A 27,220-nucleotide genomic window follows, 5' to 3' on the forward strand; every position below is an offset into this window, starting at 1 on the left:
CTTGAATCAGTCGGCCCATTCTCCTCTGACCTCCAGCATCAACAAGGCATTTTCGCCCACAGGACTGCCGCATACTGGATGTTTTTCCCTTTTCACACCATTCTTTGTAAACCCTAGAAATGGTTGTGTTTGAAAATCCCAGTAACTTAGCAGATTGTGAAATACTCAGACCAGCCCGTCTGGCACCAACAACCATGCCACGCTCAAAATTGCTTAAATCACCTTTCTTTCCCATTCTGACATTCAGTTTGGAGTTCAGGAGATTGTCTTGACCAGGACCACACCCCTAAATGCATTGAAGCAACTGCCATGTGATTGGTGTTCCTAATAATCCTTTAGGTGAGTGTAGATGCCAAACATGAAAGCACAAGAAGACAGTGTTGTTGCATTTTTACTCAGTCTTCTCTCGGTCTCGGACAAAGAGGACTCAGGATTTTATTTCAAGACCGGTCAAGACAACACAACTGCGGGAATATCACAAAATTGCCTGTGCATTGTTTCATTTATTTGTTAATACCATTACTGTGATTGGATGTAAAACGTCACGCTTCAATTACAACCAATAACTTAACGCATTTCTAATTTGAAATTACCCATCATGATCACCCCTCCCCGCACCCCAAAAGTGAATGAGGGAGACAGGTGAAGCAGTAGCTGTCGGGAAGATGTCAGCCAAATCAGCTATATAAAAATTGGGTTACCTGAACCACAAAGAGTTTAAAATAGCGTCCATAAGAAAACACAGAATTATGTAAATTCTGCAAAGAGACGCTCACTGAGATGGCTGGGACTACATCAAACATTTACCGGCATTTAGAAAGTAAGCATAGAAAAGGTACGCTAAGTGTATGTGATGCTAGCAAAGCCAGCTAGGCTACTTAAAATTTGCAATCTGCCTCTGTACCAAAACTCTTCAGAAATATATATAGCATTATATACTGTATGTTTCAGGACGCTAGTTTCAATGTGCTTGCCAGCTTTTGTTTGTGATGAACAATGACGAGCCAGGCCACATAAAGCTATGTAGCTAATGATGAATATAAAGATACGTTAAATCAACGTTAATGTCAGCTGCTTAAATTTACGCCGCGGTACCGCGCTCCTTCACTTTGGTGAGAGAGCTAGATATGTGAAAGCTGAGACCGAGAGTGGAGATTTGAGTAATGCGCCTCCACTTCTATGAAAAAATTACATTTTAATAGGCTGATTTGCCTGGCCATAAGCACACGGCACTTTAAAAATGCACATTTTTAGTTCAAATACACAGTTACAGATAAAATCTAATTTTTGACAGAGTCAATCCCCACTGCTTGTGTGTTTTGAGTGTCATGTGCTCCTCTATTTTGGCTTGCTCAATCACTTAGTCTTTCCTACACTGGAAAAAAAAAAAATATGCCCTTCACCTTAAAGATAATTATTTCTGTGTTATGGTAAGAAAATATATGGTCTGATCTTGACCCGATCTCGTCCTGCCTTGGTCTTGGTCTTGACTCGGTCTCGACTCTTCAAGGTCTTGTTCTTGTCTCGGTCTTGATACACTCTGGACTTGGTCATGACTTCTTGGTTTAGGTGGTCTGTACTACAACACTGCATGAAGATTGGTCATATGGTGCCATAGGCTTCACTTTTTAAGTGGCTAATGGCCAAGTACAGGAAATGATCACGGCTAGTGAAAGCATACCTGTGCATCCCGGCAGACAGGATTTTCTCGGCTGCGGGCCTGATAGTCAACAGACTATGTAAGCCGTCTACTCCTGGAGCATGTGGGAATGCTAATTTTTCTAAACAAGAATACATTATTATAATAATATGGACATTGCCTAATGATTTTTTTATTGTGAAGATCTTGCATCTATGGATGTGCTAGCCAGATTTTTGTTTTTTGTTAATTTTATATAATCTATTCCTATTAAGCTTCCTTCCAAGGATATTTTTTATTCACTGGAATGCATTAGTAGGCTTGTTTGATTTAATGCAGACCGTAATGTAACTCTGTTAGTCTATATATTAAGTGTAGTTTTGTTTGAAAAGTATAGTTTTTAGGGCCTGTATATAAAACAAATAGCTGGTTAGCTGGTCTAATACATTTTATATTTTGTTGTTATGGCCAGAAAACATTGACACAAAGACGTCACCTTCAACAGACATCTCTCATTACTGCTAACTACAGGTAGGTTTTCCCTCTTTATAGTGGGTTTTTGTGTTTCTTGCATCCTAAAGGTTTTTAGCATGTATAGCCTGCATTTGCAACAACAGGGGCTACCTCTGCCTAGTTAGCTCTGTTTACACCATGCACATAGAAATGCAACAGGCTTCTTCAAATAAATATGTTTAACTACTTCACCTCTGCATTTAGTTAGCTAGGCAAGTGTGCAAGGGTTTTACAGTTATGCCGGCGATGAACACCAACGGTCTGTTCAAGAAATCATTTACGAAAAGAAATGACTTGTGAGAGAAATGTATTGTATCATTTGGCAGGCAGTGTCTCAAGCCTGAGACCGTTGGCTGATACTGATATTTATCACGTAAAATTTTTATGGAATGTACCTTAATTTTTTGAGGTTCCCTAGTGTTGTGTTTTTGCTGTGACAGAACATTTTGTTATTTCACAAAGTTCTATCAAATCGCATTAGTGGGGGGACAGAAAAACAACCAAATTATGCTGCACTCCCTGTGAAAGAGTTGTATACATGGAGAAATAGTTCCACACTTGCATTAAATGATTTATGAATTCAGACAAAGTGTTTTGTTATTCCCCTTTAATTAAACCATACCGTGTATTCAGAGATGTCCAGATCTGTGATCGAGCGGATGATTCGTTGGGGTGAGAACTCTGAAGGTGTTTCTTTGCTTTCCAGTTCCTGGGCCAGATTCTCAAAGTGGTCCCAGGCAGTTGCTCTCGGCAGGGGGAAGTCAAAGTCATAGTGCCAAGACTCACCTGGGGGCTGGTGGCAAGTATGGCAAGGGATATCCCAGAGTGGAGGGACCTCTGTAGGGACCAAGTGGTGTTCATGTAAAGCAATGCTCAAAGGTCCTTCCCCAGCTTTCCCAACAATGACCTTAGTCTGCTGTTTTGGTAGTAAAAGAGCCTCTGAGGTCTTCTTCACTGTCTTCTTCCCCAGGCCAATACAGTTGATAACTGGACTGTTGTGATTGAACACAGATTCTGCCAAATTACCTAAACAAAAAGAGAAGATCATTCATTCATAGATTCTGATTAAAACTCCACATTCCTCCATTATAATTATGATCTGGAAGGTTTAATCTCTCTGAAACCTCATTGTAGTGATTTGCTGGTGATGTGATAGACAGCTTATTTTGGAGGAGCTAGGCAATTTGTATGCAATGGGTCATTATGTGTGCTGCAGGAGACCTTAATTTAATTTAGTCTTTCAAGAATGAAAATCAACTTGAGGGGTTTTCTATTCAGGATTTGTTCTGTATGAAGAAGAAAAGCAGCTCTATCACTGCCTTTTGAGCTGATGTGTGTCCATGAGAACTCACCACTGCTGTCTGTCTTTCCGTCATCTAATCCAATCTGGGGTCCCTTCTTCACTCCCACTAGTCTCTGGAACCTCGCCAGTGTTCCCGTAGATTCAGTCATGTCAGCCTCCGCATCCCCAGGCTGTAGCAGAGTAATATGGGTTGGTTAGCAGTGTGCATCCGTGTGCCTTATGTAATGACAAGTGCTCTCAAGTTGTCAAAGGAAGACTGCACATCCCATGTTTTAGTCGTATGCCTTGCACTGGTTGCAGAATCAGCAATGAGATTTAAGAAAAGTGTCAGTTGACACAGTATCGTACAGCCGTCGACACAGGCACACACCTTCTCTTTTGTGTACTTTACAGTCTGTTTAGGTTTGACCTGTAGCTCAGCCCCCACCCGGCCAAACTGGCCTATCACATGTTGTCTGCCTTGTCACCGGAGGAAGAAAGATGATTGAATGGATTAAGTGACATTTCACTCAGTAAATAAACTGAATGAAATACAGAAAAATGTATTATACTATGTATGTAATGATGGCTCAAATTAGCCTTGCAGGACTGTACTATACCTTGATCAGTAAGCACAACGACGGCTTGCTATCCCTTCTTGTCTCACAAACATAAACACATGCGTTGATACAAACGACCACCCACACACTCACTCCATTCTTGCTCAGACTGTTACTGGTTACTACTGCACAATTTAAACATCCCCACTCTACCACTTAATTAAAGTGTCTATACTGCAAATCATTTATTTATTGATCTCTGTTCTTGTTGCTCTGTCGTGAGGGAACCGGTAAGTAAGCATATTGTTGAATGGTCAATACCTTTTGTATCTTGTTCGATAAAACCTGAAGCTTAAAACACACCCACTGACCGGTCTGCTACCCACTGACCGGTCTGCTTGCCACTCGGCGGTCGTGGATCACCCAGGCTATGCCCTGCCATCTGACTGAGTTAGTAAGAATTATTGTTGTGCTGCCAAAATGACTGATGCTTGTATGTCCCAGAGGAGACTGTGCCTTAAAGAGGCCTGTGAGATGTCTTGATGTTGATAACACTCACCGTGCCCTGCTGTTGACTGTCAAGGGGATCATAGTTTGGGTTCCAGACCTCAAAGTTCACTCCCTGCATCAGAAAAATCAATCATTCTACATGTATCATTCCTAACAAGTAATCAGGCTTCTTGAAAAATATATGCCAGCTCTGAATTTGATGCCAGCAACACATTTCATAAAATGTAACAAAAGACTGTAAAGTTGTATAATGCAAAAAAAGAAACACCTGGTGGAACATCTCACAACTAATTAGGTTAATTGGCAACAGGTCAATAACATGATTGGGTATAAAAAGGGCATCCCAAAGAGCATGAGCCTTTCAGAAGTGAAGATGGGGAGGGGTTCATCACTATGAAAGGCTGCAAATAGTGCAACAATTTATGAATAATGTTTCTCAACATAAAATTGCAAAGACTTTTTATGTTGCTCAAGCTCATTTTAGATGGACTAAGGTGAAGTGGAAAACTGTCCTGTGGTCTGACAAATGAAAATGTGAAATTATTTTTGGGAATCTTGGACGCCGTGCATCCTCCTGGCTAACGAGAAGAGGGACCACCTGGCATGTTATCAGTGCGCATTTCAAAAGCCAGCATCTGTGATGTTATCGGGGTTCATTAGTGCACATGGCATGGATGACCTGCACATCTGTGAAGGCACCATTAATGCTGAACAATATATACAGGTTTTTGGAGCAACATCCTGACAACACGTTTTTCAGGAAAGGCCTTGCTTATTTCTGCAAGACAATGCCAAAGCACATTCTACACATATAACAACAGCATGGCTGTGTACTAAAATGCCTGCAGTCCAGACCTGTCTTCCATTGAAAACATTTGGCACACTATGAAATGGAAAATATGACAAAGAGACCCTGAACTGTTGAGCAGTTAAAATCCTATATCAAGTAAGAATGGGAAAGAAATTCACTTTCAAAACTGAAGCAGTTGGTCTTCTCAGTTCCCAAACGCTTACAGGGTATTGTTAAAAGAAGAGGTGATGCAACACAGTGGTTAACATGCCCTTGTCCCAAGTTTTTATAAACGTGTTGTTGGAATCAAATTCAAAATACAATTTCTCGGTTTCAACATTTGATATGTTGTCTTTGTACTATTTTCTACTATTGAACAACCCTATTTCCATAGATGTTGGGACGCTATGTAAATAAAAACAGAATGCAGTGATGTGCAAATCATTTATCCCTATATTTAATTGAAAACAGTACAAAGACAACATATCCAGTGTTGAAACTGACAAGTGCATACAGCAAAACCAAATAAGACATGCCCATACTTGTGGTTTTCATTGACCATAAGAAATTATAGGCTACAATGATGGTTTTCACACTTTAAGTGATTGCACTAACACCCTAAACTCATCAAATATGAAACACCATTGATATTGTAACAAAAGCACGCCAAAATAGATTAACAAGTTCTAAAAGACTCCTAGGATTTATTACTTTCCATATGCACTAAAACACTTCTGCCATGTGTATCAAAGTAAATATTTAGTTGTCAAAATCATTTATCTTGGATGAAGCAGAAGTGCAAAATGCCTTATATATATGTTTTTTATCAAACAGTCGGGGCTAGACAAAATAACCTTCGGCATCTAATGACAATACTTTACAGTAGCCAAGTTTTACCTGAGTTGTAGGATCTTGTTGTCTTGATTTAGAGTTCAGCTCCTGTCTGACCTCTACTGTCAGGACGCTTCTCTGACAAGGACCTTGACCCATCTCTGAAGAACCACAGGCAAAAATGCATGGTTAGACACACAAACACACCCACCATAATATGGACATTTGTGGTTGTACATGTGCAGGTGTAACTATGATCTAACTATAGTTCCAGGTGTAACTATGCAACCAGAACCTAAGGCTGCAAATGACACATACTGGGCTATTTTACCAAACAACAGGCTTATACAGTGTTTACTCTCATTGGCCCTCATTTATCATTCTTGCGTAGAAACGGGCGTATATGTTGGCGTAAGATTTTGCTTACACTCCTCTCATCGCCTGATTTATGAAACTGTGCGTACCTTTAAAATCCAGGTGTACGCAATACCTTCCCTTGATAAATGCCGCGGATGAAAACGATCGTCATTAGAATGACACGCCCCTATATATTCAAGTCTCCGCTTCCCCCACGCCCTCATTTTACGCCATGGACACACGGAAGACGGCAAAAAAGAGAAACTTCTCTGACGTGGAGATTGAGACGATCACCAGGGAGGTAGAAATAAATAAAATTGTTTCATTTGGCAGTTTAAAAAGCGGAATAAAAGATGATGATGTGATGTGGAGTACCATTCATTCACATTAATAACTGCATGACAATTTGTAATATTCGTCTTATTATTTCATGATATTAATCAATGACGTTTATTGTTATTTAGAAGAAGAATGTCGTTATTATTATTATTTCTATTATTGTCTAAAAGAAGAAGAATGTCATTTTTATTATTTTGTCAGTCTGAATTGTATTTTGGTAATTCAAAGCCTTTTATTACTGAACCCAGTCCACGCGCAACTGCCGGGCCTAACCCTGAAACGTCATGTAAAGCGCACAGACTCGCATCTGAAGGAATACATGTAAGTCAAATGCTTTGGTAAAGTCACACAAATGAAACTTTGAAGTCCATGTTGCACAAAAATAAACACTGAAGTTTGTAATTATGTTGTTTTTTTTTTTACAGTAGGTCATAATATATCACATCTTTTTGTTTGTCAGTGCGTTAGGATTTTCTTTTCTGCGCTGTTAAGGTTTCATTTCTCTCCGCCATGTCCATGTGCAATATTTTGTTGTCATCCATCCACCAAAGATCACTCCAAATATAACTATTAATACTGTTTTATTTTCAGTTTACATCTCTGCACTGGCATAACATCAGTGCACGAGGGAACTGCAGCAGGGGCTGAGTATACGGCTACACATTTTTTACTTGAGACAGGTCAAAATAAAAGTCCTGTCTTTTCACACATGCGCACAATTAACTCTTGCACAATATTGGGTATACAACAGTCAGTATCATAATTAAACAACATAATATAACATAAATGATGAGAACATATAACTCAACATGCGCATTTCCGCACTAACTCAAAACGTGCGTACACCACCTCCTGAGCTGGCGTAGGATTTGAGAGTGCCGTACGCCAACGTCCATATTGATAAATCTCAAAGTCACCGTGGTTTTGGGTGTACGCCAGGTGTACGCTGGAAATTTGGTGTACGCACTTTTGATAAATGAGGGCCATTCAGTTGACTCATTTTACAAATGAATAGGTTTTCTCATGTTATCAGTGACTTTGGAAAAGCAAACATGGGGAGAATCTCTAGGTTAAACTGTAATACATTTTCCCGAGCAACTTTTAATCCTTCTAGATGCATTGTGAGGTTGAAAAGGTAATTTGTTAATGTTTATATGGTAAACTTTTATACAGTGCTATTTGAAAGTATGTGAACCCTACAGGTATGGTCAGTAATTTTGTATAAAACATTAAATCTACTGATAAAATCCTTATACAAACCCCAGTTTGTAACAAACACATTCAAATTATTTTCATTTTTTATTTAACAAATATAGATTATTTAACAAAAACTCAAATTGAATGTGTGCAAAAATATGTATATTTTCATTCAACAGCTTGTGGACCTCTGCTCACAGTCCTTACAGAAAAATTGAGTGAGGTTTGAGGGATGTCTGCCCATTCCTTACAGTCCTTACAGAACAATTGAGTGAGGTTTGAGGGATGTCTGCCCACTCCTTACAGTCCTTACAGAACAATTGAGTGAGGTTTGAGGGATGTCTGCCCACTCCTTACAGTCCTTACAGAACAATTGAGTGAGGTTTGAGGGATGTCTGCCCACTCCTTACAGTCCTTACAGAACAATTGAGTGAGGTTTGAGGGATGTCTGCCCACTCCTTACAGTCCTTACAGAACAATTGAGTGAGGTTTGAAGGCTGTCTGCCCACTCCTTACAGTCCTTACAGAACAATTGAGTGAGGTTAGAGGGATGTCTGCAGGGTCCAACGCTAGCTTTTTTTCCCGATCGGGCCAGCTGGTCTGAAATCTAACTGTATTTTTACTGGCCTAAACTGAAGAAAAAAAAACATAATATAATTGAATTTTACAGATACACTCACTTAAAGGATTATTAGGAACACCTGTTCAATTTCTCATTAATGCAATCATCTAATCAACCAATCACATGGCAGTTGCTTCTATGCATTTAGGGGTGTGGTCCTCCAAACTGAATGTCAGAATGGGAAAGAAAGGTGATTTAAGCAATTTTGAGCGTGGCATGGTTGTTGGTGCCAGACGGGCCGGTCTGAGTATTTCACAATTTGCTCAGTTACTGGGATTTTCACGCACAACCATTTCTAGGGTTTACAAAGAATGGTGTGAAAAGGGAAAAACATCCAGTATGCGGCAGTCCTGTGGGCGAAAATGCCTTGTTGATGCTAGAGGTCAGAGGAGAATGGGCCGACTGATTCAAGCTGATAGAAGAGCAACTTTGACTGAAATAACCACTGGTTACAACTGAGGTATGCAGCAAAGCATTTGTGAAGCCACAACACGCGCAACTTTGAGGCGGATGGGCTACAACAGCAGAAGACCCCACCGGGTACCACTCATCTCCACTACAAATAGGAAAAAGAGTCTACAATTTGCACGAGCTCACCAAAATTGGACAGTTGAAGATTGGAAAAATGTTGCCTGGTCTGATGAGTCTCAGTTTCTGGTAGAGTCTGAATTTGGCGTAACAGAATGAGAACATGGATCCATCATGCCTTGTTACCACTGTGCAGGCTGGTGGTGGAGGTGTAATGTGTGGGGGATGTTTTCTTGGCACACTTTAGGCCCCTTAGTGCCAATTGGGCATCGTTTACATGCCACGGCCTACCTGAGCATTGTTTCTGACCATGTCCATCCCTTTATGACCACCATGTACCCATCCTCTGATGGCTACTTCCAGCAGGATAATGCACCATGTCACAAAGCTCAAATCATTTCAAATTGGTTTCTTGAACATGACAATGAGTTCACTGTACTGAAATGGCCCCCACAGTCACCAGATCTCAACCCAATAGAGCATCTTTGGGATGTGGTGGAACGGGAGTTTTGTGCCCTGGATGTGCATCCCACAAATCTCCATCATCCTATCAATATGGGCCAACATTTCTAAAGAATGCTTTCAGCACCTTGTTGAATCAATGCCACGTAGAATTAAGGCAGTTCTGAAGGCGAAAGGGGGTCAACACAGTATTAGTATGGTCTTTCTAATAATCCTTTAGGTGAGTGTATATAGTATGTAAATATCATATCATCAGAACATTAATTTATACCACCGTTTTGCATGTGTTGAGACATGAGAGTTGACACAAGCAATTGCTGTTTACATAAATATGACGCAACACACATTACTTTTTAATAAATGGTTATCAAAATATTAGCTAATATAATATTAAACCTGTCATTTATAGAACTGCCTCAGACTCTCTCTTGAAGATACTGGATGTGGTCTACCACAGCGCCATCTGTTTTGCTGCCAGAGCCCCATATAATACCCACTACTGCAACCTCTACGCATTGGTTGGCTGGCCCTCATTACACATCCGGCGCCTATCTCATTGGTACCAATTTATTTACAAGTGCTTGCTAGGCAAAGCCCTACTGCACCTAAGCTCACTGGTCACCTTAGCTTTACCAACCCGCAGCCTGCGCTCAAGCAGGTACATCTCCCTGGTCACTCCAAAAGCCCACACCTCCTTTGGCCGACACTCCTTACAGTTCTCAGCTGACAATGACTGGAATGAATGAAAAAAAAACTGAAACTGGAGACCCTCATTCCCCTCACTGCCTTTAAAGAATGTCTGTCTGAACATGTTAAGTCTCCTCCATCATGCGCACATTGATCCTGCCCATAACTGCCCTTATTGTCTCTGTCATGTCTCATGGCACATTTGCACTCTTATCTGCACAACTGTCTTATATTATCGCTCCTTTGCACTCACACCATTTGCACAGGTATGCCCTAGTGTTATGCTCTCTGTCTTTGCCACACCACTTCTACACACTAACTGACCTACCTCGCAAAATACACCTCACTTTGCACAAATTGTACAACACTCTCTACTGCATTTTACACTTTTAGTTAGACTCTCTAGCACATTTGTACTTTTGTTAAGTTATTATCACTTTTGCACTAACTGTATATAGACTCTGTACTGCCTTTGTTTTTTATACAGACCCTACCACATTTAGTATTTTGTACTCTGTGTACTCTATGTGTAACGGTATGTTGTCCTGCACGTGCGCTTTGTCTCGGCCAGGTCGCCGTTGCAAATGAAAATATTTTCTCAATCGGCCTACCTGGTTAAATAAAGGTTAGATAAATAATAAATATCATTATCATCTTTTCATGAATATACTTGCTAATTCAATGTGAGATAAAAGCATGCAAATAAAATGAGTTAATATATTTATGGTATTTTCACAGGATTGCCAGTCCATAGGATTGGTATGAGTGCACACATTTTGTGCTATTTCATACTTTTTTTGACTGGCCCCTTATGGGAATCAAAGCGTTAACCCTTGCAAGCACCATGCTCTACCAACTGATCTACACAACAAAATATACATATACAATACACCACAGTGATGGAATGAAATGTTTTTTTACATGGTGCAGGGTTCAACACCAGTAAAAATGCAGTCTGGGCCAGTAGATTTCAGGCCAACTGTGAGAAAAAAGGTTAGTGTTGGACCTTGTATGGTGTTGTTTAACTTTCATGCATTCTAATTTTGATTACTGTATTGAATGTATTGAATATTGAAGTACCAATGCTATTTGCCTATATCAACTATTCCAGTTTACTAATTCTGTGTGCAAAGTTTTGGCTTTATGCAGAATATACAGCTCAAAATACAGTAGGAGAACAGGGTTAAAGATAACGGTTAAGTCACTGTGGATAAGTGTCTGCTAAATGACAAAAAAATTTTTTTTTAAGTTTAAAGTTGTAAAGAACTGTGTGTTTTGTCTCTCACACACTCAACGTCAGTTTAGCAGTCAAAATGTATTGTTCTACAACGGGTTGGTCAAATGAAGCATTGTGATTGGCTGACACATGTTCTAAGCCATGGTTAAAAAAAATGCTATATACCACAGGAAATTCTATGACCCAAAATGGGATTTTTAGTTTCCTGAAAAAATCACTGCACCTTCAGCATAGGCAATTCATAAACATGAATTGGATAAAAAATACAGTATATAGACAGTATTTACCCTTGCTTCAAATCTAGCAATGGGTTTGCAACAACAGTTGTTTGTGAAAATGTTGCTATCTGCTTTGGAATTTTAAATAACAATCTCCCTGGTGCCAGCCCATAGGATTGTGTCTGGGGGAGTTCATTTGAATGAATTGTATAAACAATCTGTTTGAACCACAGTGCAAATCAAATAACCAGCTGGTTTGGGTAGCAACACAAGATTTGTGTCCAAACAAATGCATTTAGCTATGTTTATGATCAAAATATCCTACTCATTGTTTTAATATAATGTTTGTAATCCGTTGTAGAAAAGCAATTGTACACTTGAGTTTGTGCTAAACTGCTTTTTTAAATCACGGCTATGCTTTAGTAGATGCTGACCATAGCCATTAGTTCAACATGCCCTCTCATGTACAATTGCTTTTGCGAATTGCAGTGGACAATATTGAATTATTTTTGTACTAACCCAAGATTTCATTGTGTGATGTTGATGTTGTTGGTACATGCAATCTGAAAATGCAAATAAAAACACATTCTGGTCAATGTTGAGATCTCTTATCTCTACAAGTAATATGTATTAGAACATTTAACTACTACTACTACAGTCATTATAATATATATTTATTAGGTTGTATGTGAACATGCTCAGAATCTAAGGATGTTGGTGTTAAACCATAATAGTTATTTAAAATACCCACTTCTGGTAAACTGACAAATTTTGATTTGTTTTCAGTGATTGTTTTTTCTTTTCACATCAGCACTTGGGTAAAAAGTCAAGCTTGATACTAGTCAAAAGCAGAGGCGTTGCTAGGATCACAATACATTCGGGTCTTATCCCTACCAGAATAGCTTTGATATCATTTCATTTCACCATTGGAACCACACATTCTCCTTCTTTTATCCCTGTTGTCCTAGCCTACTGTTTTCAAAAAGACCCAAAGCAAAATCTGAAAAATAACATCACCAGATACATTATAAATAAGCAGAACAATCTGGTCTGTACAATGAATTGACGGGGGAAGTCGGGAGGGGATGAGAGACCGAGGTGGTCTTATTCTGATAGTGATGAAGAATTAATATGCCACCTGTTCTGTAATGTGGCATTACAGTGGATATACAAGTCTACACACCCCTGTTTAAAAATGCCAGGTTTTTGTGATGTAAAAGAATGATACAAAGATAAATCATGTCAGAACATTTCCACTTTCAATGTGACCTATAATTCGAGGGGGAAAAATGAAAAATAATAACCTTACAATTACCTGGTTGCCTGAATTGTTTACATTATAGGTTATTAAAAAATCATACAATGTGATTTTCTGGATTTATTTTTTAGATTCCGTCTCTCACAGTTGAAGTGTACCTATGATAAAAATTACAGACCTCTACATGCTTTGTAAGTTGGAAAACCTGCAAAATCGGCAGTGTATCAAATACTTGTTCTCCCCACTGTATAATCTTTCAAAAACAACAACAAACTGCTCATTAGATGTCAAAACCCAACAAAATACTATTTTCATGTCATTAAATGCAAAAACTATTTAAACAGTTTGTCAGGCTGTAACTCATTAACCCCTAAATACAAACTCTGGTTTTATGAAATCCAAGGTATTTTCGACAATATCTTTTGAAATGTTATACATGTTGTTTCATCTTACATTTTAGACTAGGTCAGAACATGCAATTAATCTATATGGACAACAATATTACAGATAGAGATAAAGCAGCTCTCTCATTAACTTTAGACTTATTTACCCCAACAGGCCCATTCCATATCGGGAAATCGGTTAAAAGTCTGTCTGTGTGCCGTCAAACAACATTTACATACTAGCATGATCCCAGAACTGTATGTGCTGCCTTTGCTTACTCTATGATCATTGTCATGCCATGTGAAACTTTATTGAAATAACAGTATATTCAGTACAAACAGATCTGGGACCAGTGTGTGACATGCTTTTATGACGTGTATCTGAGTTATAATACCCCTGGTGGGGTCGTCGTTGACCTCTAGCTAAGAAGGTTGTTCAAAGGAGTGATTAAATCCCAACTCTTGTCCCATTAAAACTAATCCTAATCCCACACAATGCACTCTCTTGTGAAATTGCACAATGACACTTAATAGGCTATGCACCATTGATCTGATATCATACACAAAACCACATGCTAGCTATAAGCTCCATGTTTAGATCTGTAAACATGTTTTTATGTATCCCCTACATTGGTAAATGGACTGAAATTTCTTGTAGATGTTTGGAGAGAATTACATTAATTAATCATAACAAAACATATTTTATTGTTGACTACTGATTTAAGCAAAGGAGTTGCATATAATCTGTTAAATGTATGGAAAAATACATACTTTTGTGTGTAAATAACATTAAAATGTTGCTTGAATTAACATAAAAAATACATATCCCTAGAAAGGCTCTTGGACCAACCATACTTCTCAGAAATTATATTATTATACAACTAACTTGTAAGCATTGAATACTTCAGTATGAACATATCAGCAGTGCTATTATGTTCAATATCAACATATCACAGTGATATTGGTCCTTAATAACTTCCTATTACTTTTAATATTATTTTGGTTCTTAACATAACTGATTAAAAATTTAAATAACTAATAACATTTATGGTTAATGGTTAAGGTTAAAGCTGCACTAGGTAGGATTGCTTCAGTAAAAAAAATAAGGTTTTGTCCCCTATAAACATATTGTGTAAGCTAATGAGGCCCTCTAAGAGTTGTTTAGCAAAAGAAGAAAAAGAAGACATAGACTAGCTCTCTATAGCTAACAACCAGAAACCCTAAGCTAACATTAGCAAGGCTAAGAAGAAGGTCGAATTATGGGTTTAATTCTTTCTTTTGCCGGACTGCATAAGCGGAGCGAATGTCTCTTACTGAGTGAGCGAGCCAACGAGTGAGCGAGTGAGCGACTGACCCTTGTTAAATAGTGTAGTGGTTGGAGACGCCGACCTGCAACCAATAAGTCCCGCCTTCGGATCTTGTCACAGTCAAACAAATTATGCATTAGGATTTGTTTCCCGGATAGAAAAAAACTTCGCTGGCTACAGCCTTCAGTAGGCTTTATAGTAAGCCTAAAATAAAACTGTTCATGGTTACATTGGGACTATTTCTGGTGGATTTTCGAAGCATGCATCCGTGCATGCTTTTTGGGTCGGGATCGACAAAAACGTTGCTGGTTACAACATTCAGTAGCTACGTTATAGTAAGCCTAAAATAAAACTGTTCATATTTCGACTATTTCTGGTGGATTTTCAAAGTACGCGTCCGTGCATTCTTTTTGTGGGAATATAGGCTAGATCAAAACCCCTTGGGCAGTAAAAGAGTAGGAGTTTCCACAATTCTCTTGTCTTTTCACTTGACGAAAAAGTCATTTATTGTCACCTATCTTGATAGTTATTGTATCAATGTCATTCACGAGTGAAAGAAAAAATAATGTTTTGTGCCATGAAATGAAATAGCTTTGGCAGTGTAAAGTTCATATTCAGTCTCGCTAGAAATTGCTCAATTCTTATGACTATTCCAAGTAGTAAGTTAGATACTAGTAAGCATATTACTGGCTAATAAGCTGTTAAAATGGCCAGTGGCAAAATCTATACATTGTATAGATGCTCTTTGTGGTGAGGGTAAACTCAATAAGAAACGTTAGTCAGTTTAACACAATGCCTAATGTCTAGCGAAATAAGTTTGACATGATGTTAATGTGTGATAAAATGATTTAATGTCGAGATGCTATACCGACACTGGACACTCACGTGGGAGACCCAGGTTTGAATCCAGGTTTTGAACAGGTTCTATTTTTCATGTTATTATTCGTCACTTCATTCTCTATCTGGCATCGGTGCGGAACTGCTTTCTGACTGGTGAGTAATTGCTAAATGCTGTAATTGTTTTTCTACTGAAAAATACTACCTACATTGCAGCTTTAACTAGAGATCAGAATTCATCATGATGAGACATGGACTATATTACCTTTCTATTAGAGTATGTCTGGTGTATCCAGATCATGGATATAGGGCAATATATAGTGGGAAAAAGGCTTGAAAAAGCGAATAAAAAACTACAACCTTTGTTGCGTTGCAGAATTATGGAAGAAACGCAGTTGTAAAATAAGTTCTAAATCCTACCCCTACTAAAATGCATTGAGTGATCTGGAGGACAGGCTAGCATAAAGCCAACTGAAGACAATGTGACCTAAAGGTAGAGTGTTCATTCTCAGCCTGAACCCTATCATGACCTGGCGGGGACTTAAATTCTGATATTGTAGTCAGGCTGGGCTTGCAACATTTATATATTTTTTAATATATTTTTTTAAAAATAATAACAGAAACTATCGCTCCCTCCATTAGCTGCAAGGAGGGCGTGTTTCTGAACACATTGATGGCGAATACAAAGCTAACGAAAATGTTGCTTATATTTTTGATTTGATTAAAAAAAATCACACCTTGATTTTCTACACATTTTCTAACATTGAAAAACTGAACTGTATCGCAATATATATAATTTTTATTATAGCTGTGATTTTCTGCTCAAATCAAAGGTTGTTAAAATTGTCCAGACTAAAACAGAATATTTTGAACTTGGAATTTTTTGATTGTTTGTCTCTTACATGAATGGTGTTTCTCCATAGCCACTTCTTTTAAATGTTTACAGCAACTAACCTTTTGAAAGATTCAGATGTTTGTGTATGTTGACAGGCATTATCATGAAAGTCCCTGTTTTCCAGATACCAATCATTCCGAGGAATGTATTTATTTGTTTGAAACTCTTACTTAGCTCACAGCATTTTCTATGTGACATGACACCGGGCAAATTGGTATGTAATCACTGACATAAATGCATAGGCTTAAACATCCGTCAAACTCTGTGTAAAACACATAATTATTGAGACAGTAAAGCATTTTTTTCTTATTTTGGCTCTATACTCCAAAATGTGGACAGCCACTCTATTTAAACAGCCACTCTATTTAAACAGCCACTCTGTTTAACTATTAATATGTTCATAACTGCCCCTGACAGATGGTTCATGATGGTAGAGAAATGGCACTTCTCATATGTTGACACTGAGCATAATTGTGAGTCATTAAGGATTAATAGTACTGGTTGATTTTGAACGTCATTGGACTGCTGATATGTTCATTTGGAACGTAATCGCTGTTGGCAAGTTATTTACATAAATCCTGTGATGCTCTGCTGATCCTACAATAGCCAAAACCTTAGGCTTACCAAAAGAAACATTTTGAAAGTGGTCTGGTACGCCAATGCAGACCTCTGTAATAGATTACTTAAAGATGCTTGAAACAATAAAGAAAAAAATATTCCAACAGATCAGGAACACTCCTGAGAGTAGGCAGAAAAGGGTCAGTCTAACAAAATAGAAAAATGGTAAGAGGAAACTGAAGAACAAAAGAACTGCCCAACACCCAGAATTCTCTTGACTTAAAACTTGGGGCCGTATTCAGAAAACATTTTATCTTACCACTAGGAGTAGCTCTAAACAGCATTAAATGTTCCTAGCTAAGAGTTTCCTCTTAAAAGCTATTCACAAAGCTGCAAACAACAACTTTTACTAATGAATGGAGAGAAGTCTTATGCTAAGAGAAAGGACGGGGTTGACCCTGTTGCTATGGACGATGTCGTGTTCCACAAACAGGCTTACTTACTATTCCCAAAGTGATTGGCTGATAGGGGAGGGGTCTCTGTCAGTGAATTCATCATAGCAATACTGTAGAAGGATGTGTCATGTTGACATATTGAAATAAAGATATTCAAATAAAAATGTAGTAAAATAAAAAATATTAAACATGAATATGTTCAGCTAATTGTCAGCCTCTTACATGTCTGGCAGCTTGTAAAGAAATACACGTTCATCTTTTGATGGTGCAATAATTTGTGCAATCTTGTCCCATCAGTAGCACCAACTACACTGGGTGGTCAAGCTATGGCCATGAAGTCAGCTTTGTTTCTTTGTAGTTGGCGAACATCTTGAGGAAAACAAATGATTTGTCGCACGATATGAGGTCTGGGAGGGCATTTATTGTTTGATGTTATATTCTTCTGACAAATGACTGAGATATACGTAGTTTGTCTGCACTGCATAGCTGCATTTTCCCTGTGGCCAAGTAGCATAAAGTTGTCACAACTTTGATCTCTGATGTTATTGGGTTGCTTCTGTTCGTTGGTGAAGTAACAGCATCCCTGACTAGCTCTACAATGATAAGAATAACCTTGCGATTAAAGCGATACCTTACACTCCAAACCTTTGGAGTGTAAAACCAGTATAACACTTTGTTAATGTTCACCCAATAATTATGGAGGGCACCGTATATAAGACTTTGACTCAACCTATGACACATTGATGTAAATCGTCTACCACATCTGCATGTCTGGCTATTGCTGTTTGGTTCATGTAGAAAGTGGTATGGGACCTGAACTGCAAGCATGCATTGAGTGAAAAAACACAAACATCCGTACCTTCTCTTCTTTGTATTCAGATGGGATTTTTGAGTCTCTGACGGCTCCTGGAAATAAAATATATGAAAAATAAACCTGGGCAATGGGGTCACTGAATGGGACAGAAATATCTGTGCTTTTAGCTGGATCAATGCGAGACCAGGTGCAAATCCTGCTCGCAAATTAGATCAGGGGTCCCACAGAGGCCATTGCAATTGACCAGAATTGTCTGAGTTTAGGGTGTTATTAATTAAATATGAATGTTTCGCCCACGCTCTAGCGACTCCTGGTTTAAGCTTGAGGGTCTGTTAGCTCAATCAAGGTTCAAAGTGAGAATGTTCCCTGTGGCACAAAGACTGGGGTGCATGACAAGAACCAGAAAGACAAATATCTCAAAATTGTCCATCCCAGAATCCGATGGGAGATGCTATGATGAACAAGGCCTTAGTAATTCATAAAAAATCTGATTACACAATAATTAAACTTGCCTTTGAATTGACACACAATTTCTTGTTCTATAGGTGTGCTGAGAAGTTAATAAAAGGCTTACACATCATAAAGTAACTCCAACTAAAAACTACTTACACTTTTTTAAATCAGCTGTAAAATATTCTACATGATCACTTAGCTTCAAAACTGTCTGGTCTTGTCTATCGTGATGCCTCTAGCCATCTCTATGTTTCTCTAGGGTGATAGTCAGGGCCCTGACTGCAGGAATTCCTCTAGGTATCTTTGCATTTTGGTTCTGTTCGTCCCCAATTAGAGGCAGCTGCTCACTATATTGCATAGTAGGCAATATACAGTGATATCTATCTCTGGCATACAGTGGTACACTTCTTTATCTTACACAATGACCTGTTGTGTTTACATTATAAGACCTAGTACCCATTATCTGCTGCTTCCTGTATTCAAGTCATCAAGCAGCATTTAGACATAGCTATCCTTTGACTGCATAAAATTACTTCTTTAACCACCATCATTTGGGGTTCAGAATCTTTAGCCCATAAAACAAATTGCGCCATGGCTTCTCAGTGGGAATACATGTATCGATGCCTTGTTGAACACATTGGTAAAACTCACCATGTGTATACATGGATTCTGAGCATTTCCACTTGGCCCGTTCCACTCAGAGAAGGGCTGTTATGTGGCTGCTGGCTCGACTGGGAACTGAAATACTGTGTTCCTGGTACTGAGTGGGTGTTGGTTGAGGGCAGGCTCATAGAGCTGTCCGTCGAGCCCTCCTAAACCCAAGGAAAGAGAGCAGCATGAACAGGGAAAGCAACAGCCTGTGAACACTGTATGCAGAGGTTGAGGGTTTTCTCAAGTAATTATTTAATCGACATAGAATATTATTGATTTACTCAATGGTCAGAGTAATTTCAAGTTTAACTTTGGTTGAAGTCAGTTAATACCTTGTCCAAGCAGTCATGTTAAGTAGCCTAACATTGCTTATATTGAAAGTAAAGAAATAGTTATTTTCAATTCGTGACATCATAGGACAAAGAAAAAAGTCTCCAAATTCAAATTGTGCATTATTGCAATAAAAACTAAAATTGTAATTAGGTTAGAGGCAGATTATCTACATGCGTACATTTGTGAACAAGCGATGTTGATAAATCCAGGAATTTATGCTGAATTGATTGCTGTCATTGTTTAGCACAGAACGGTGTGTACACATGATTTATAAATTATCCCCATTGCTCCTTTACCCTGCCTCATAAATCTTTGTGTACATCTTTTTGTTTGGTTGTAAACAGCAAATTGCTAAATGATGTATGGTACAGTCGGAAAATAAAACTAAACTTGAGTGCAGAGACATTATCCAGAATCCAGAAGATCATCGGTACGGGAGACTGGTTCCAGTATCTCTGAAATGTCCTTACTTCTGGGCTTTTCACTCACAAAAGTGTTGTGAAGGTTTTGCGAGAATGGTGTGAATAATAAAAAACATCCAGTCAATAACAGTCCTGGTGGTGAAAACGAATTGTTCATGAGTGAGGTCGAAGAACAATGACAAGAATCATAGAAGCTAATAGGCAAGCCACAAACTGGAAAATTATGTTATACAACAGTGTGTGCATCTTTGAATGCTTGACAACTATGTTTTACTCTTATCATCTAAAAACAAAAAGAAGCCGTTCCCTGGAAAATGTAGGAGTGCAAATACATTGACTGGTTTGTTGATTCCCAGTTCAGTTAACCTGAGTAGCCTGTGCAGAACTGAACGTAAGGGAGCATCTTTGGGATGATAAGGAATGGGATATGTGTAGCATGGATGTACCATTGTCTAATCTGCAGCAGCTGTATAATGTCCACACTTCAGCATGGGACAATATCCCTGTGAAACTTTTTCACACAATTAATTAATACATTATTCAAAGAATTCAGGCTGTGCTGTTCTGGGATCAAATCTTGTACTACTATAGATACATGTGCCTTTGATATAGTGACAACATTTGGTATTTAAGGATTGATCACTAATAGTTATTTTTCATGTTTAAATAAGAAAATTCTTAAAGGCCTCAATAGCTTTACACATTTATAAACGACTTTGTGGCTAATCTGTTTACCTTAATATAAAGACTTGCATTTCAACTTTCTTAACCTTGGCATAAGTAAAATCTCAGTCTCCTTTATAGCTTCCTCCTAAGTGAGCTAGTCCATGTCAGAATCCTGAAATCCTGCTACACTACAGTACCTACCATGAGCTTGCAACCGGCCAAAGGCTTCACTGACAGGAACAGAAAGAGCAGACTAATTTAACTTAACTGCCCTGACAGCAGAGTTCATTCAGAAGAAAACTGAAATTCCAACTGAGGAAAATGGAAATAGGATTACAGTTTTAATCCTGAATTTACACAATGTGAATGGAAAGGGCTACAACTGCAATTTTCGGATCTTTGGATACACTCTACAAAAAATGTAAGAGAGGAAATAGAGACATAATATTAAAGTATATGTTTCTCTTACCAGAGAGAAGCAGAATAGGTTCATATTTCAGATCCTGGGACTCCCTCCACCTCATGCCACAGAAAATGGAAAACAGTAGAGACAAACCGAGAAGTAGTCTCAGGACAAACAAACACATGTGCACACCACAAACTGTGCAAAACATACACAAACTGCTCCTGAGCTCTGTAGGCTGTCTACAGCCATGCGGCTTAGTGCTAGTTTAAAATCCCTTCCCTAATCCAATAGAAGCAGTGAGCCATTACTGTCCAAGACAGCCCTCACAAACAGGCAAGCTGGACCAAGAGGGCCACCCATAATCACACTCTCAGTAGACAAGCGCTGGGTTGGGGGGGTGTACACAACAAGCAAACAGTGACACAGCTCACACCGTGTTTGTTATGGGTTGTTTTTGTCATTACTGGGATAATTACATAATGAAATCATGTTTTTTTTGGTCAGACTGTAGTAAAATTGCCTTATTTGATGAATTGTTTAGATAATATTTGCAGAATTGTCCAACTGAAAAGCATTAATAATGTAATTAATTATTGATAATTAAATAAATATTATAATTTTCTGTGCCTAATTTTCTTGTCAAAATGATGAGTTGATTATTAAATTATAAAGTTTCTGAAAACAATTAATCAATAGTGTAATAGCCTAAACCCATAAAGTAATTTATTTTTAAATGTCATACAGTGCCATCTGTGTAATTTTATTTGTGAGCCATCAGTCTGTAATATAATTTTTTGTATTTTTGGTAACGTAAAACCCCAGTGAAAGCAGGATTTATTAGGTATGTTGATGTTACTGGCACTGCATTTTCTTTAACTTTAAATGAAAAACAAATTAATTAATTTGAAAATGATGTAAGTGCAGTAAGAAATATGCTTTGTGATCTGATTATGAAGGACTAGTTACTGGTAATAAATGTTTACTTACTGGACCCAATGAAATATAAACACAAACTTCCTTTTAAAGGCAAATTTCCCTGCTGCTATTTATACCTCTAAATATACAGTATGTGGTATTAACATATCATATGTGTCAAAATCGTGCATTTCCTTATGAGATGTACATCGATCAGCCATAACATTATGACCACTGACAGGTGAAGTGAATAACACTGATAATCTCGTTATCATGGCACCTGTCAGTGGGTAGGACATATTAGGCAGCAAATGAACAATCTGTCCTCAAAGTTTATGTGTTAGAAGTAGGAAAAATTGGCAAGCGTAAGGATCTGAGCGACTTTAACATGGGCCAAATTGTGATGGCTAGACGACTGGGTCAGAGCATCTCCAAAACTGCAGCCCTTGTGGGATGTTCTCGGTCTGCAGTGTTCAGTACTTATTAAAACTGGTCCAAGGAAAGAGAAGCGGTGAACCGACGACAGGGTCATGGGCGGCCAAGGCACGTGTGGAGCGAAGGCTGGCCCGTGTGGTTCGATCCAACAGACGGGCTACTGTAGCTCAAATTTCTGTAAAAGTTAATGCTGGTACTGATAGAAAGGTGTCAGAACACACAATGCATTGCAGTTTGTTGCGTATGGGGCTGCATAGCCACAGACCTGTCAGGGTGCCCATACTGACCCCTGTCCACTGCCAAAAGCACTTACAACGGGCATGTGAGCATCAGAACTGGACCACGGAGCAATGGAAGAAGGTGGCCTGGTCTGATGAATCATGTTTCCTTTTACATCGCGTGAATGGCTGGGTGCGTGTGTGTCGCTTACCTGGAGAACACATCAGGGCTGTTTTGGCAGAAAAAGATGGACCTCAATCAATAAGAATACATCAGTTCAAGACATTTCCCTGACAATGGATCAGGGCTGTTTTGGCAGCAAAAGATGGACCTACACATTGTTAGGCAGGTGGTCATAATGTTATGGCTGATCGGCATATATAGATGCGCTTCTGCATTTTACTGGTTATAACATGCCATCTACATTTCCTGGTTTTTATCCAGGGATTTCATAGCAATTTTCAGTCATCAGAAGCAGTCATTGTTTTGCAGTCTCAAAATGAATAGATAATAAGTGAGAGCCTGTTTTGAAAAGACCACCATTAATAGTGGAAGCACAATATGAAAAGGGAGTAAAGCTCCTTCAGGCTGAAGACTTTACAAAGCCTAAAAAAATGAATCAACCTGACTACCCTCTGGTTTAGGACAATGTTAGGACAGTGTTGTGGGAATGTGATTCTGCGTTCCCTGGGGATTACTCTGTCAGTCTATTATTGAACACAGGTCCCACTCAAGCCATTTGGGTACTACAGGACTAGGTTGTGTGCAAACAGGAAGCGGCGCACTATATGGGTTGTGGCAGAAATCCATTTATTTAATTGAAGAGCAATCCGCACCGTTGGGACTTATCTACTGGACCCAGTTGCAAAGCCTTCATGTTGTTGCATGTGTTAGATTTTTGCAGCTTTTGCACTGCTTTGCTGTGCCAGAAACTGAAGATAGCTAAAGCGCTGAAGAAGGTGCTAATGTGTAGTTCTCAGCTATATGTTTATGGGATGTTCTCCCTAAGCTTGATGAGCTGACAGCATTAGTATTCACTTCTAGATGTGATGTTTAGGCCATATCAGAAACCTGGCTGAGGAAATTGACCGCTAACAGATGCTCCCATACCTGGCGATAATAATATTTCGTCAAGACCAGTCCGCCAAGGCTGTTGGGACCGACATCGATAGTAAACTGTACCTGCAATGCTCTGCTATCGTTTCAAGATCTTTGCCTACAAATCTTGATATCTTATTGTTAATGTCAAATTCTCTAGAAACAACTCACACTGTGACTATCTGCTATAGACCTCAGTCTATAGTTGAGCCCTGACCATTCTAGTCAATTTATTGCCCCCTGTCTGTCCTCAGAGGTTATTTTATAAGGCAATTTGAGCAAGGACATGCTTAATACCTAATAATACAGGAAACCGCCATATAAAACTTGAATATAAGCACTCTCAATTATATTATCTTCACTAACACGCCTGCCATGTACACCACAGCTGTTTTCCGCAAAACATTATTGATCATTTTATCATTGCCTTTGTCCTTAACTGTACTTGAATCTCCTTATTGTCAAAAGTTAACACTTTTAACCACAGGCTGTCCTACATAATATATATGTCCGCTGGCATAGAATTGACCTCATCCCCTCAGGTCTCCTGTTCATATTTAAAAAATACATTTAATTAATCTAAATACACAATTTGATTTAAAAAAATCTCTACAAATCCTAGTTCACTACCAAACTAATTCAGTGCAAAGACTGTCTCTGATATATAGCAATAGTCTCCAAAAAGTCTGAAGAAGCTCCAGCTTTTAGATCCTTACAAATCAGATGGACTGACCTGTCTAAAACCATTGCCTCATCCTAATTAACAACCTAGCCTGGTTTGTCTGAGATGCTACCTGATCACTGCACATCATATGGTGCAACATATTGGTGTCATTTCTTGGTTATTCCAAGTGGTTTGGATTGTATTGATGTGTATCTAAATGTTGTCTTGCAATTGTTATGCCCATGGCCAGGTTTTCCCATGTAAATGAGAATTGGTTCTCGATTGGCTTAACTGGTGACATTATAGTGAAAGAAATGATTAAAAACAATCACGATTGCTCATTTAAATTGAAGGCATTTAGCAGACACTCCATCCAGTGGGTGTTACAGGAAGAATTAGGGTTTAGTGTCTTGCTAAAAAAAAGACAGAAGAACCCATTTCAGCATCAGTTCAGGGATTCAAACCAGCAACTTGTTCATATACTGGACCAATGCTTTCCACATCCCCCTTAGCCTCAGTCCCAAAGTCATTTTAAAAATTGAGATACACAGATCCATCAACCTACATCCATTTTGTCCATATCTTTTAAACAAATCTCATCAATCTCTAAATACAAACAACAGTATACTATTATAGTGATATTATTTATTTATCTCAAGGGCAGATGGTACTCATATCGGTTACAGTCATCAGGCAATGGCCTATTTACTCTAAGCAGAGGTCACAGAGAGGTTCCTTTTCTCTCTTGTTCTCAAACATATTCTCCATCACTTTTCTTATGTGATGCCCGCGTGACTGAGGTGCTCTGAAATGTACTTGTATATTTTTGGCACTTAGCAGAGTCTCATCCATAGTGATGAGACAAAGTTTAGGTAACTGATATGTTCTGGGATAAAATGTTTCCGCTTTTCCAGCTTTGGGTTTGATCTGGCAACCGGTTGGGTACTAGTTAGATGCCTTATGACTGGAAGAAATTGCAAAAGACTCACAATCACTGTCCTAATACTTTCTGGGGCTCTGTATGAATATTGTGGTCTGAATACCGACAGCAAAGATTAGGTCAACATATTTTTAAAGAATTATTTTTTTATTCTTCAAATTCTTTGCTGTGAATGTAAGTCTGAAGCATACAGTTACAGAAACATCAATCAACTACAGTTTAATTCTGATGTTACTGTGTTCTTCCTGCAACATTTTTATAGCCAGCTTTTTTTGACAGCTGAGTGTCTGCAGATTTTGGCTCTTACCTTGTGTTTGATTCATAAGATCACCAATTAGCATCTTCCCTCACCAGGTTGTAATGGTCTCAACTGAGTACATATTTAAAGGAGAACTCAAAAACCAGCTCACCAAGCTGGTTTCAGTGGAATCAGTTTGACACCTGTGTTGTAGGTATACCATTTTAATGGGAGGATGCCCTTTTATTTCCCAGCTGATGAAGGTACTCTGCCGGCTACTTCAGAAGGTGAGGACACTTGGAGAACGACCTCCATAACCAGATTAAGATGTCAGTGAAAGTAACAGATGAACAGCCATCTCTTCTATCAGCTAGCAACAAAATCAAGGCCTCGACTCAGGAGACACATGGATCCTCAATGCACGCGGCCTGGCCAAGGATCTAACCCTTTGCCAATGGTGATTGTATAAATACATTGTGTTTTTCTTGTTATTCTGTTGAAGAGCTCTAATTGTTTATTAAAATAATGAATTCCTGTAGATAAGTAAATTATTATTGTTGACCTAATGTTAGTCAAAAAATGTATTACTAAAATATATATTTTTTAATATTATTACTCATTTTTATCCTGACGTTATTACAAAACCCACCCTGGAATTTGAATATAGACACTGTGACAATCAACACTGTTTTACCCCAGTCTAAGTGACTTGGCTTACACACTCTTAACTTGTGCATTTATCATTATGATTTCTTAAAGGGATATATTTAGAAACGCTGTTACTAAGTTGAAGTCATTTTTTATTGGACTGGTTAGACGGCATTGCAGTGCCCTCTACTGGGAGATCTATCCCTTCAACAAACATCATGTTGTTGTCTTTTTCTTACTTTTCTCCTCAAGATGGCAGTGGTCGTCCTATTAGTTTTCAACAGATCTGAACTGTTCAAATTTCTAGCTACTCTGAATATATAAAACACAGGAGAAAATAGTAAGAATGTCTTATTTTTTGGTAATATTCTATTCTCACTATCACTGATGTGATTCACATTTTGTCACTTGCAGTTTGATGGTTATGATTTTGAGGTAGATTATTATTTTTTTATCAAGAGAGTTTTTTGTTTGAAATCAAAGAGCCCTAACTGTTTGTCAATCTAACAGGAAACATTACAACAATGTTTAATCTCAGGTTTGATTTTTGCTGCAATTTAAAGTGGATAAATAATGTTTTGCCCTGTTCTCAGGTAGTAGTGATACAGGATGTAGTGATACTAATCAAATCTAATATTGCATTAAAACTGTCTATTTTACATAAACGCAATATTTCATCAGAATTACAAATTAATTGTGTCACATGCTGATGTCCCAAATGGTGATGTTGGTAAGTCTGGAGACTGAGGTAAAACAAGGAAAATCAAATGTTCATTCAGTTCATGCATTTGTGTGTACCTTCGATCATCCATCCAAACAGAGGGTGGAGACCAGACCTTTGACCCAACTCCCA

The 27,220-nt window shown here is 38.4% G+C and overlaps 1 protein-coding gene and 1 long non-coding RNA gene across 6 annotated transcripts in view; one reads left to right on the forward strand and one right to left on the reverse strand.

The window, feature by feature from the left end:
- samsn1b (SAM domain, SH3 domain and nuclear localisation signals 1b) overlaps positions 1 to 21,456 on the reverse strand; it is a 29,774-nt gene extending 8,318 nt beyond the window's left edge. For 2 of the 5 annotated variants that reach the window (XM_034293510.1, XM_010870666.5), the window contains exons 1-8: positions 21,274 to 21,456; positions 19,384 to 19,544; positions 18,325 to 18,371; positions 12,292 to 12,335; positions 6,192 to 6,286; positions 4,554 to 4,616; positions 3,505 to 3,625; positions 2,775 to 3,178 (exon numbers count right to left, since the gene is read on the reverse strand). In XM_034293510.1, coding sequence (XP_034149401.1) covers positions 2,775 to 3,178; positions 3,505 to 3,625; positions 4,554 to 4,616; positions 6,192 to 6,286; positions 12,292 to 12,335; positions 18,325 to 18,371; positions 19,384 to 19,386 — 777 coding nt within the window. In that variant the 5' untranslated portion in view covers positions 19,387 to 19,544; positions 21,274 to 21,456. Of the gene's footprint in view, positions 1 to 2,774; positions 3,179 to 3,504; positions 3,626 to 4,553; positions 4,698 to 6,191; positions 6,287 to 10,252; positions 10,356 to 12,291; positions 12,336 to 18,324; positions 18,372 to 19,383; positions 19,545 to 21,273 lie in introns of those variants that run through there. The other 3 variants (XM_034293511.1, XM_020047861.3, XM_034293513.1) reach the window with 3 other exon arrangements.
- Positions 769 to 26,095, forward strand: LOC109615897. Its single transcript, XR_002196911.2, has 3 exons — positions 769 to 835; positions 2,112 to 2,170; positions 25,974 to 26,095. It is a non-coding gene; the product is annotated as an uncharacterized LOC109615897 (long non-coding RNA).
- Positions 26,096 to 27,220: the final 1,125 nt, after the last annotated feature.

Source organism: Esox lucius, chromosome 7 (genome assembly GCF_011004845.1).
Source record: "Esox lucius isolate fEsoLuc1 chromosome 7, fEsoLuc1.pri, whole genome shotgun sequence".
Taxonomy (NCBI): domain Eukaryota; kingdom Metazoa; phylum Chordata; class Actinopteri; order Esociformes; family Esocidae; genus Esox; species Esox lucius.